General features: G+C 36.1%; 1 protein-coding gene across 1 annotated transcript in view; it reads right to left on the reverse strand.

Moving 5' to 3' along the window:
• The window catches only part of COL28A1 (collagen type XXVIII alpha 1 chain), a 66,700-nt gene that overhangs the window by 25,313 nt on the left and 28,517 nt on the right, over nt 1–12,870 (reverse strand). Inside the window, exons 16-23 of the mRNA XM_084507910.1 lie at nt 11,815–11,883; nt 10,637–10,705; nt 9,218–9,286; nt 8,039–8,110; nt 6,101–6,169; nt 5,481–5,552; nt 4,739–4,807; nt 2,152–2,220 (exon numbers count right to left, since the gene is read on the reverse strand). Of these exons, the coding sequence (XP_084364036.1) occupies nt 2,152–2,220; nt 4,739–4,807; nt 5,481–5,552; nt 6,101–6,169; nt 8,039–8,110; nt 9,218–9,286; nt 10,637–10,705; nt 11,815–11,883 (558 nt within the window). The remainder of the gene's footprint in view (nt 1–2,151; nt 2,221–4,738; nt 4,808–5,480; nt 5,553–6,100; nt 6,170–8,038; nt 8,111–9,217; nt 9,287–10,636; nt 10,706–11,814; nt 11,884–12,870) is intronic.

The raw sequence follows: 12,870 nt of genomic DNA on the forward strand, positions 1-12,870 counted from the left end.
AAGGGAAGGGAAGGGAAGGGAAGGGAAGGGAAGGGAAGGGAAGGGAAGGGAAGGGAAGGGAAGGGAAGGGAAGGGAAGGGAAGGGAAGGGAAGGGAAGGGAAGGGAAGGGAAGGGAAGGGAAGGGAAGGGAAGGGAAGGGAATTACAAGTGACTGAACAATGCTATTTTATCAGTGTATTTCATCAGCATATTGTGCCTGGAAATTTCTGCAACATACAATACTTCAAGAAACTACAGATGGATTCCTGACAAGCAGCTCAGACCTCAGGGACTGGTCTGTATGAGTCTCTCTTATTGTACAGTCCAAAGGGATAATTTCACTGAAAGATTTTAAAGGCAAACACTTGAATCTTACCACCAATTTCAAACTGCAAGAGCCCTGGGAGATGTTTCTTTATGCTTCCTACTTTCCAAATCATGAAATTCCAACTCAGTTCTGAGAGAATTTAACAATGAGTGTGCTTTTAGTCCATGAATAGCTTTATAATGGAAAACCAATTTACCTCTTCCTCATTCTTAATACCCATAGTTCTTACATTATGGATAAAATAAAAAATGTTTTAAAAATGTTTTGTGACATTTTTTTAACAAGAATAGAAATCATGGATCATGAGTTCATCTTTATTTTTACTTCCAATTCTAGTGCAGTAAAAAAATGCCAAACAGATGTTTTCATTTAATCTTACCAGACCACTGTAAATACCAAATACATGTTAACACATTATTTTCTTTCAGAACTGGGATTTTGTCAAGTAGCTGGTTTTGCCATTAGTAGCATAGCTATAAATCTACTTAAGTCATAAATCTACTGCCAAATCTGCTGGACGAGACAGTTCTTTAGTCCAGATTATTTAGTTGTTTTTGTGCTTTTTGTTTTTGTTTTAATAGCTGCATCCAAAACACAATAGAGATGGACAGGGAGAACTTCCATGATTACTGTTTCCCACAGTTTTGTGGGATCTGGATAACATAATCCCAGTGACTCACTGCAAGTCAGTGCACTGCCAACAAGGCAGGTGCCATTGTTGTCACTGATGACATGCTACATTAATTCATCTACATTGCTTTCCTTTTCAGAGCAGGTTGTAAAGTCATGTCCTGAAGCAGTAATGTAGAAGCAGTTGCTTCTTCACTCTTAAAAACAAACAAACAAACAAAAACACAGTATATAAACATACATTTTGTGCCCATGGCTTTGACTGTCTGTAAACATTACCACGTGTAAAAAACAGGAAAAAGTTTCAAGAAGTTTGTAGATGAGATTCTACATATCCAGCAGGAAGAACAGGACAATGTTATTATTAAGAAAAAAAAAAAGTTATGGCATGATCAAAACCTAAATGATTAAGTACTAGACTGGACAATTAAGTCTCATTTATCACTTCGTTTTATGGAAAAACAGAGTGAATTAGCATTCCAGATTACAGACAAAGTAAATCATTTTACTGTTGTTGAAAATTCAAAAATACAGGCTACTGCATGCATCACTGGATCAATACTGAATATATAAATGTGCTATCCACCACCCTCCAGCAAGGGTGGTTAATCTTGCCAGTAAACCATTAAAGGCTTGCACAGTGAGCATAGCATAACCTGCAATAGACTACTGCACCCCTTTGCCAGTGTTGAAGTTAAAAATGTAAAGGATTTGACCAAGTAAAACCCATTCTGTAACCTATACACAAGTAAGTGTTAGGAGATCAATTTTTAAAATCCATTATTTTGTGTTTTACATATGTTTTTGAAATTGCAGGGTTGGTAGTTCTGAAACACCACTGTTAAAACAGATAATACCTGTCCGCTCCTACTCAAAAAAGTGTATATTGTTCAAACAGAGGCACCAAAGACAACATGAGGTAATGAAAGGTGGAGATGAATTTCAAGAGCTACCTTCTTAACGAAGGCTTCATGAGGGAAATTTGCAGAATGAGGTACACTGTACTATTTATTTAATATATTTTGAGTTTTTTCTTTGAAAAGAATATAAGCTTATTTTAAAGCATATACTTAAGTTGGGATGATAGAAAAGTTGAAGAATTAGTTGGTTACTTTCCTGAGAAAGTTGTTCAGGCAGTTTATACATTTTCACAAGAGCTTTGCATTATGTCTCACATTTCTCTGCTTTCCAACTTTTGTCTCCAAATTCCTACCATTGGTCCCATTATTGAATTTCCAGGAAGCCCATCATCTCCTGGTGGCCCCTTGGGTCCTGGATCTCCCTATCCAAAAAGAAATAAAACGAAAGACATTTTTATTATTTTTGGTTTAATATCAGTTTAATATAATATTTTATTATTTTCAGCTTAATATTCCATTCCTTCTGACAGTGACATGACTGTTGCTGAACCAGGTAATATGAAATCAGCATTTCTAGAGGAAGTTTTTAACATCACAAGCTAAGCACAGACTGGTGTAAGGCTGGTGTAACCTTGTTTCTGCCAGAGGACAGCAAAGAAATTCAAAGTGCTGGCAGACAGGATATGTTCAGAAAGGTTACAGATGCAATGGCACACCATTTCAAAGTTGCAGGCTCCACAGACTTCTACGAAGACCCAGGAAGTAACTTGCATTTTTCTTCAAATATTGCCAGAATAACTGTTGGCAGTCCTAGCTCTGCCAGTGACTTTCCTAGAAAGCAACGAGGCTTAAATTTCACTTTTCGTATGTTAACCCTTGGGTTCCTGATGTTTAATCTAAGGCAACAGATGTTTCACTTTACATTAAGGATCATAAAAATAAAAAAGATGGTTTTCAATGAAAGTTTTCCTTTTTTTTTTTTTTAACAGTAATGAGAAAGTCAGTATTTCAGGACTTTCACTAGGGAATGAAGATCAAAGGTTCTATCAAAACCATGGAACAGCTGTAACCATGAGAGGAATATGAGAAAAAGCAGCTATCTAATGTTACTGTCTCTGTATTGGTAACAGCATAACGGTTGTCAAGGGAAATGAAACTCAAATCCCCAAACGTGGGTGTAGCTTAAAATAAATAAATTTCCAATTGACACAACCTTGTCCAGGGGTTAGACATCTAGTGATCACCCACTACTACAGCAAATACTTGGAGATGTAATAAATAGACCTCAGACCATGACAACTCCCAGCACTGAAAGACATGCAGTTTTCCTGCACAATAAATTTATAATGCCTTGTATTCTTTGAACATCCTGGTAGTGAAACAAATACTACTAATCACTGTACTTTCCACAATGCAGAGAGAGTATGGACGTGCATAGCTTTTTATATTTTTGAGCAATTGGCATAAACATAGGTGATATTTATTGAAACAAAGGTATAGGTATTACTATGGAACTAAATAGGCAATTTTTCTAAAAATCAACTTACATAGTATAATTACCCAAACTAATCGTTTTGATGCATTAGCCACTGCATACAAAAGGTCTGACATAAAATTTAGTGAAGAGCCTGAAAACACTTTTACAGACTCCAGAGGACTTTGGATCATGGCTGGTCTGCTAAGAAAGTGGTATGAACTGTACTGAACTGAATAAAAGAGTGAAAAAGATAATGAAGTCTACAAAGTTATTATTATTCAGCAAGAATGTCATCAAAAGGCTGACTTACATGTCTTCTCAAAAATGCCACATTAACCAGAAAAATGGCACCATGTCAAGAAGGCAGACGGGTGTTCTGAAACCTGCCTTCATGCAAGTCATGTGTTACAAGATGACACTTTTATTTTCCTGACATAATGTTTGGCACGTGGCTATTATTTTAAACCTATATAAGAGAAATGGAGCACCTTTCACTCCTTTTTTCCTTCTCTGTGGTTCCATTTTTACTGCAGGTGCACCCTGAGCTTCTTCCATTCTCTCTTTTCTTCATCTTCCATACACAAACAAGTCCAAAACAAATCCTAGTCCCCTGGGCTGTCCTGTTGCCAGGCTGGTAAGTACATTGTGTATACAATATCTACATGTGCATGTGTGTAGGTTCACATATATTTTTACAGAAGAAGAAAATTGGGGATGAAGTGACTCCAAAGTGGATGGATATCCAGTAGTGATTATTACACCAAAACTGAAGAGCAACAATTAATGCTGAAATTAACTGGGGTATTATAAAAACAGCATTGATTCTATCCATAAAATAAAAATGTGGGCAATAATGAATATTCAAATGGTTTTAATGCTAAGTCAGCATATTTCACTCAGAAGGACAATTCACACCCATTTCAGGTACATTTCAGCCATAGATAAAATGAGATAGATGTAGCTCTAGGTATCTGGCATATGATATTTCATTTTAAATAGAAAATACAGTCCAGTTATTCACTTGGAAGTGACATACAAACAATCACCTCCAAAAAAAATTTCTACATCAGCATATAACTCCCTGGAAGTGTCCATAGACACTTTTCTGCAGGGGCTTACAGCTGCTTTCAGGAAATCTTTAGTCTTTACAAGAAACAAACAAACAACAAAAACAAACAAACAAAAAAACCCACAAGCATAAGTAAATGTGAAATAAGATGATTTCAACATGATTAATTTCAAAGGAAGACACCCACTAAGCCCAGCACCATGTTAAATGGCTTCCAGACATACTTCATTAATTTTTTGGTACTTTTCAGTACTCCTTACCTTTAAAATTCACTCAGATTTGCTACTTCCAAAATAAATTTTAACTCATTTAGTTTACATTCTTTTAACTTTGACAGAAATGTGCAATAAAAATTTTCTGATCTCTGGTCTCCAGCAAACATACAGATAATCACCTTTGGTCCAGGTGGCCCCTGAATAGATGATCCAGCTACTCCAGGTGGCCCTCTCTCTCCTGGTTCACCCTGTTACAAAACAGTATCACCTACATTTAAACAGTTTCATTTTCTGCACAAGTAGATAAAAGTTTTTTCAACACTTCACATTATAAAAATATGTGTAAAGCTTTAGGTAAAGATGGAAAATAATTGGGGTAAAACAGTAAACTTTTTTCTCTTGTGGTTCAAGTTTCAAGCTTTAAATAACTATTGGTTGAACTGCGTATCTGATTTTTTTTTTTTAACTGTAATTATTTGTATGTGTGTGTGTCTCACTTACAAAGCCAATGGAATAACCAGAATGCTTGGATTTTTTCAATTTCCTCTCCATTAAGAGACACACAAAATTATTATTACACACAAAATACTGTAATAGAAAGTTAATGTTTCCAAGTCAAAATCTGCAAAATGCTTGTCCTTAGAATCACTTGGAAAATTCTAATTTACCTTCTCAGTGCTTGAGCATAACTGTAAGGTCTATAATTATATGATTACCTGTTATTTTTCTCCTTAGGACTCTTATTTCATTCAGGACAAACAGGAAAAATGATGGAATTACTTCTGCTTTTCCTTTTTTTTTTTTTTTATTTTTGTGTCGTCTCAAAGCAACAGACATTTGAGAAATCTGTACATTAAATATATCCAATAGATTCTTGTACGATGTACAAAATGAAGGGTTACCCTGAAAGAGCAAGCTTACTTTTGGTCCAGCTGGGCCTTGCACTCCTTTATAACCAATCAGTCCTTGGGATCCTTTTTCTCCTGGGTCACCCTGATGGAAACAAAGCTTTTGTTTAAATCACAGCAAAGGTTCATTCACAACTGCATGATGCCCACAATTAGAAAGGTATTTAGATACTTCGCTCCAAGTGAAATCCCACTCATTTTTAGAATCTGCCCCAAAAGTCCCAAATTTAACTAGGTAGGAGATAAAAGCATTAGTTTGTCTACTAATACACCTTTCCAGGCTTTTAATTTCATATTTAGAAATCTAATTAGTCACCTAATTTCCTTTAGTTCCTCCTCTTGCCCTATCAGCATACTGAAATAATTTTCAGTAACCTAACTTTAATGAAAATTCTGTGCCAAACATTTAGAAAACCTCTACTGTCTCATTAACTTTAGTGTCTATGTTCATAGTCTGATTTTCCTGCACTTGTTCAGGCTAGGGATCATATCTGTCTCCTTTAAATCATCAGTTAAAAGGTAATTGCAACTTAAGATATAACGAATGAAAAAAATATGCAAGAATTGGAACTATTACAAAAGAAGTCCTTCTAAACTTTATAGTGCTTCTCAAGTGTGCATGCTAAGACATACCTTCTGGCCTACATCTCCTTTGCCAGGGGGTCCTTCTGGGCCTCTTGGACCTTGATCTCCCTTTTCCCCCTAACAGAGATTAAATGGTTAGTTTTTATTTAATTCATTGTATTGATTCCATCAATGATTGGACTTACAAAGTCTGCATAAGTACTTTCCCAAAAAATGTCAGTTAAAAAACTGGTCAAAGAAGAAAATATTCTATCTTTTTACCTCCCACCCCCAAACCTCCTACAATCACATTCCTTTTGCAGTAGAATTCCATGTGTATACTCATATGTGGAAGATAAATGTTTGCAAAGTTATTAGAAACAGTCTGCTGACCAATTCTGAGACAACCAACTTTTAAGAAGCAGTAATTTTCTGCATTTATATAGCCAAAGGGCAATCCAGGCTTCAAATATTAGCCAGAAACATTGCTTCAAATAATTCACAAATAATCTGCATATTACATCATGCTAATTATTTATATATAAATATGTATATTTATATACATATAAATATATGAAAAAATATTTATGAATAATATTGGTCAGATTAGGGCTTCAGAAAACCTGCAGGTAATACAGAAAATGAAAAATAGATTTAAATGAAGTTTTAACTTCTATCTCTGATACAAGCTGTTGATAGATGTGTTATTATAGAGCCTGCTCATGATACTGGTGGCTACCATTTCTGTGAGACAGTTCCTACCTGCAGAAAACTGCTATAACATCTCTGTGCCCACTATTCACTGCAGACATCCAACTGTTCTTTGCATTGTCCTGAATACACAAAGTAGCTGCTCAACTCTAACATTTTCACTTATAATTAATTATGACAGCAATAGTACCAAGATGATCATGAGAATGGCAATATGTGAAAGAAAAAAGAAACCACAGCATGCCCAAATAAAGAATCTAACTGTAACCTTAGCTTAACATCTACTCTGTGTTCTGATGTATCTTCCTGATACACTGAGAGGTTCATTTCTAAGCACTTTAATAGCAGGTGATTTCATTTTTTTTTAATTAAGTAAAACCAGAAATGTTATGTATTTATCCATAGTGGGAAGCTTATGGCCTCAGACTGCCACTTTTCGAACTCTTACATGCACTGCCCTTGCAGCTGAAAAAAATGTGAAGTTGCATCCTTAATAGATGGTTATTAGAGGTATTCAGCTACTTTCTGATTAAAGACAGTCAAAAACTGTTGATTTGCTTGCACTGAATCATGTTCAGTTCATCAGTTCAATATGTTGGGCAGGTGTCACCCTCATTTAAGAGCTGTACAGCAGCAGAGTTTGGAGACCACTGGATTGTCTGCAGCCATTCAACAATCAGCCAAAGCACTGAGTTTTGCTCACTCAGCAGCTCATTTTCTTTGGATAAAGTGGAATTAAAAGAGAAAACAACTTTTTACTTGGAGAGCAACTTTTTACTTAGGCAAATAATGATAGGACATTTTTTTGCAATATGGCTGAGTTTCTCTTAAAATCTCAGAATTTCGATTGGAAAAAAGGAGCCCTGGTTTCAGTGTTTTCTTATAGTTTCTGTACCAGGCTAGGGGACTTCAGCCACAGCTCACAACCCTACTAGATGGAGGGTTACCGTAGGTTGCACCAACTGGAGCCAGACTTCTAGGTGTCAGGAAAAAATCTAGGCAGGCCATAAGACACGAGCTATCTGTTCTCCAAGAAGATTGTGAAAATTAATGAAAATCAGTAGCCCACAAAAGGCAGGACAGGTAAAACATCTACAGATTCAGATGGCAGCCACTGTTAATAAAATCTGTTGGAAACTTTCCAACTAGCATACTCACTTTTCCCTAGCAGAACTATTGCCCCATGCCCTCCCCCAGGATGAACTGCTTGTCACTACATACCTGTAAACTGATAAAGATTGAATTTGGTATTCTTTCATCTATAGCTTTTACATGCAGAAAAATATATTTCCTTACCTTTTCCCCTGCTTTTCCAGGGTCTCCCTGCACCCCTCTCTCTCCTGGGACTCCTGATGGACCTATATCTCCCTTGAAGAAGAATAAATAATTGCATCTACACACATCATATTTTTATTATTATTATGTAAAATATTTCTAACAATGCGCTAAAATATTAATTCATTACATACAATATTTTTGTTCAAGTAAAGGTTGTTATCCCCAGTTAATTATTCTATAGAGCCAGAAAAATGTGAACTTTAAATTTCTCTTAAAGCCTTCCACCTACTTCTTAAATCTTTGTTTTGTATTAAATAAACTTGCATTTTTCAGCAAGTAAAAACATGAATTAAAACTATTTGTTATTCTGTGCACAATGATAATGTGATAAGAATGCAATTTACTTGAAAAGTCAAGCATTTGGGATTGAAGAACTGGTCAGTTGGACTGGCCTGTCCAATCTAATCATTTCTCTCATGAATCTACATTACAGTCTTTGGTTTACCTGACTTAATGATATTGCATTGCATGAGGTGAATGATGCTCATAGATTGGCTTGTACCCAAAATCGTGTTGGTTAAAGACTGCCTCTCTTGTTGTATAAACTGGTCTAGGCATTACTTTTAAGACAGACCTTGACACAAATTGTTGAAAATGTCATATGAACTACTCCTGCAACATGCTTCTTCCATGATCCTTGGAAAAATCACTGAAATCAAAATATCCATGTTATTTTAGCCAATTTTTGGGGAAGCCCTACTTGAAATGTCAAGGATCTGATATACAGGTTTCAAACTGGCAGCTGAAGTCAAAGCTGTAAATGTTTACCACCTCTTCTAACACACAGGCAGTATGAGCACTGCTGTCACACAGACTTTTTTTTTCTTTTCTTTTTTAATCACTGCAGAGGAACAGAGATAGTAGAAGCCTTCCAGAAGGCTGTAGAGATAGCTTAGAAAAACTGGAGGCAAACTCTTTCAGTTATGGATGCAGTAATGACTTCAGGAGAGAGGGTGGGAGCCTTAGCACAGCATTTTGAGTTTAAAGGGTTAAAGTGTGACATTAAGGGAATATCTCTCACTGAAATTCCTTATTATTTTGATCATAGTCAATGTATAGCAAAAAAAGTCTACTTCATTTATCAGCAACAGGGGAAAGAATCAGAAGACACTAAGAAGCAGTTAAAAAGAGGCTCACTTTAAGTCCTCGTAATCCAGTTGCTGGGAGTCCTGGTTCTCCTTTTTGTCCACGTTCACCTTGTTGACCCTAGTAACAAAAAGACTTCTGTTAGACACAGGAATATAGTTTGGCTTCATTCATTACTTGTATTATCTCACCAACTGTTTTACACATAGAGGTGGTCCAATTTTCAATCAAGTGATTTTTGACTGTAATATTCCATTCTGTCAAAACTCCAATAACTTGTAGAAGTGCATCTATTTTATTTATTTATAGAAAGTGTAAGTGAATCATGCCATATTTCTTCTTGTTGTTTTAATTCATTTAAGTATCTTTTATTTTCTATTTCCTACTGGTATATCAAAGATTCTGCTGTCACTGTAAGAAAGATGAATCCAAAGAAAGAAAAATCAGAACCTCAGTTTAAAGGAAAGTTTTGATCTTGCAATTCTTCCTTCCAGTAGTTCTAAAACTATTTCTAAAGAAATTGGAATTAAATTTTTCAATTATGCTTTTTAAAGTATTTTTTCACTGTAGAGAAAATGTCTTCAAACATAACGTATTGCAGAACTACATCATTTTCCCTGCATTGATATTAAACACTGTTGCTGTAACTGCTACTTACAAGCCAAAGTAATGTCCAGATGAAAATGACTGTATTTCTCCCTGCTTTTAATGGAGTGACTACTGTGATTCTTCCGCCAATCAAGGTGATTACTAAGCACACAACTGCTTTACAGTATATCAGTTCTTTCCATTTGTTCTCCTGAATATTTTGTCAAATTCCCTTTTCACCCTCATAGAGTTCTCACCTGACACCATATTGCTGGAGGCTTGGAGTTTGGCAGCAGTAATTTTTTACCTTACTTTCCTGTTCTCTTCCTCCTTTCCCTCTTGCTATGGTGCAGCATCAGCTACTAAATAAACTCTAAATAAGTTCTTTTTTTCTCTCCTAGTGTTTCTAACTTTGGTTTCATCTCTCTCTCATGGTCACCATGGAAGGCTGAAGGACAGACAAGCATTGCAAAAAAGAATTGGCCTGATGAGATCAGCCATAAGTCTCCAAACCATTGCTGCTTTACAGCTAAGTTGCTTAGTAAAATGCTAAGAACAATGTGAATAAGACACCAAATTGATTAGATATAAACATGTCTGAAAGTCACTTTGTTTAAAAAGTTGTGTTCATTTGGAAGCCAAAATTTACACTGAAAAAGGGGTGGATGTCAGCCAAAGCCTTATGCTCTGGGGAACACCTTAATAAATGAGTGTTTTTTCCTTGAAGAATCAGAAGTAATTGTTATCTCCAATTAACAAGCTCAGCGGTGAACATATCATCAAAACACACTCTTGAAAAGCCTGGCAAAGGATACATTGCTTGCTGCTTCTTCCTAGTGTTATATATATATATATATATATATTTAGTATCTTAACCATTACCTTTGGACCTGGCAGACCAAAACCTTTGGATCCTTTTGCCCCAGGATTTCCTTGTGGACCCTGTACACCCTATAAATCAAAATAAATGAGTTAATGCATTATATTTTTCTACATTTTAAATTCATCATGAGTCTATCTTTCAGTTAATATTTTATCTCATCTTCGTCACTATCTTGTGGATTTCACAGCCTTATCCAAGTGTAATGACTACAATTGCAAGCCTTGTAAAATGCAAGCTTTATTACAAGTGTAATGACTACAATTACTATTCAGGGATAAAGCCAATGGGAAGTTTCTCAGTATCTAAACCTCAATTTACTGGAATGCTGTAAACATGAATAATATTCTTTCCTAAAAACAAACAAACAAACACACAAAAAATGCAGAACAAAGCAAAACACACAAAAAATATATCTTTTTGGATGTTTCTGTTGTTCTGCATCCACCTAATCAAGGCTGTTGACAAACTTCAACGGGGATTGAAATCCAGATGTGGTGGACTCTTACCTCATGAAGCCCCTACATGTCATTGTCCAAGCAGTGCACTTGATTTATCTCCTATGCAAATTATTATGCATATTACACCATATTTCTATTTTCTTAATCCTAAAATAATTCAAATCAGTTGTAACCATTAATGTCAAGATGCTTTCGCTGAAGACTAACTTCATGCCTTTTAAAATGCAAAAACACTGAGATTTTTAACGTCTTCAAATCAAAATTAGAGCTCTGAAGTATAAAACAAAAAACTATGTACAAATACATACATATATTACATTTCCAAAGTGTAGGACTGATCTGATAGTTGTTTTGTTTTTTTTTTTTTAAATAAAGTTTGTAGCAAAGCCATTTGCTCTTAGAAGAGCAACAGAGCTCTTCCATCTTTCTCATCCGCTATGGCCACAAGAGTAGACAAACAGGATTAGAATTAAGAACAGTCTTCTTAAATAGGAGTTATAGTATGCAGTATTTTTGATGAAATTCATTATATGTTGCTGCTGTTTAATTCTTTATAAAAAGACTAGAATAAATGCAGGACAGATTTCACACTACAGCTAGGCAGTTTATGGGTGTCTTCTAACTTAACAATGGAACAGACAAATACCTCACTCAGGTCATACTAGCTGCCTTCTTCATATCTGCAGCTCAGTGTCTGCCTGTTCCTGATTCAAACTTACCTGGCTTCCTGGATTGCCTATTCCTGGTGGTCCTGCTGGGCCCTGTGGTCCTACTTGGCCTTGTTCACCCTGTATTGTATAAAAGTATTCCAGAGAGCTAAATTGCAATAAACTATGTTAGCTGATTAGTACATTTAAATTAAACACAGAGCGGTAGTCCCCAGACTGTATGATCTTGAGGTTTGCTGCTTCTGTTTGAGGTAAATGAGAATTTTGAATGCCTTAAAGTCTGCTTATGGCAATTCATCTAACACACCTCTTCCTTTCTGCAAACTCTATTGCATTTGTAACATTAGACAATCACATCTAGAGGGATCTGCAGCTTATCTTTCCAGACTGAGATTAATTTTGCAGATTTTCTTGTATTGAAATATACAGTTGCTTGCACAGCACTCAGAAGAAAATTTTGCAAGTGTAAAAGAGCAGCTAGAGGGTATTATTTTTAAAGAGGAGCTAGAGAGTATTGTTGAAAAATCTTTGTCAGGCGGTATTGTACAGCACTTAAGGCTGGAATAGTGGAATTACAGGAGTTCCTTTGGGTATTGAAAGTGGCAGAGACCCATAAAGGTGTCCGGGAAGTGGGACAGCAGTCCCTTCAAAGCAATAGTTAATTTAACTTACACCAGACACTCTTACATATTGAGATGGTCCCAAACACTTACTGCCCTGGCTGTCACTGCATTTTTCCTACATAGACATGGGAATAAGACAGTTTGTTTCTTCTCAGGTAATCAGTCTTCCTGTAACTAAAGCCTCGAGCAAGATGGTCTGGAAGGTGTTCATTGACCATGCCTCTTACAGATGGGCCACATCAGACCACCTAGGTTTCCCTGAAGATCTTGGAGATCCATTTGACAGAACAGTAAGATGAATAACTTCAAATCAAACTTCCCACATCTGAGAAACACTCCCTGTTGACTAAACTGTAGGTAACTCTGTATGGGAGTGTCATCTTCCCCTCTCACAGAAGAGAAGTGTGGGATAGTGAGGAGAGCAGGAGTCATGGGGACATGCGGGAAGGCAAAAAACAGGGAGTAGGAGTAGGGCTACATCACT

The sequence above is a fragment of the Aythya ferina genome, assembly GCF_964211825.1.
Source record: "Aythya ferina genome assembly, chromosome: 2".
NCBI classification, from domain to species: Eukaryota; Metazoa; Chordata; class Aves; order Anseriformes; family Anatidae; genus Aythya; species Aythya ferina.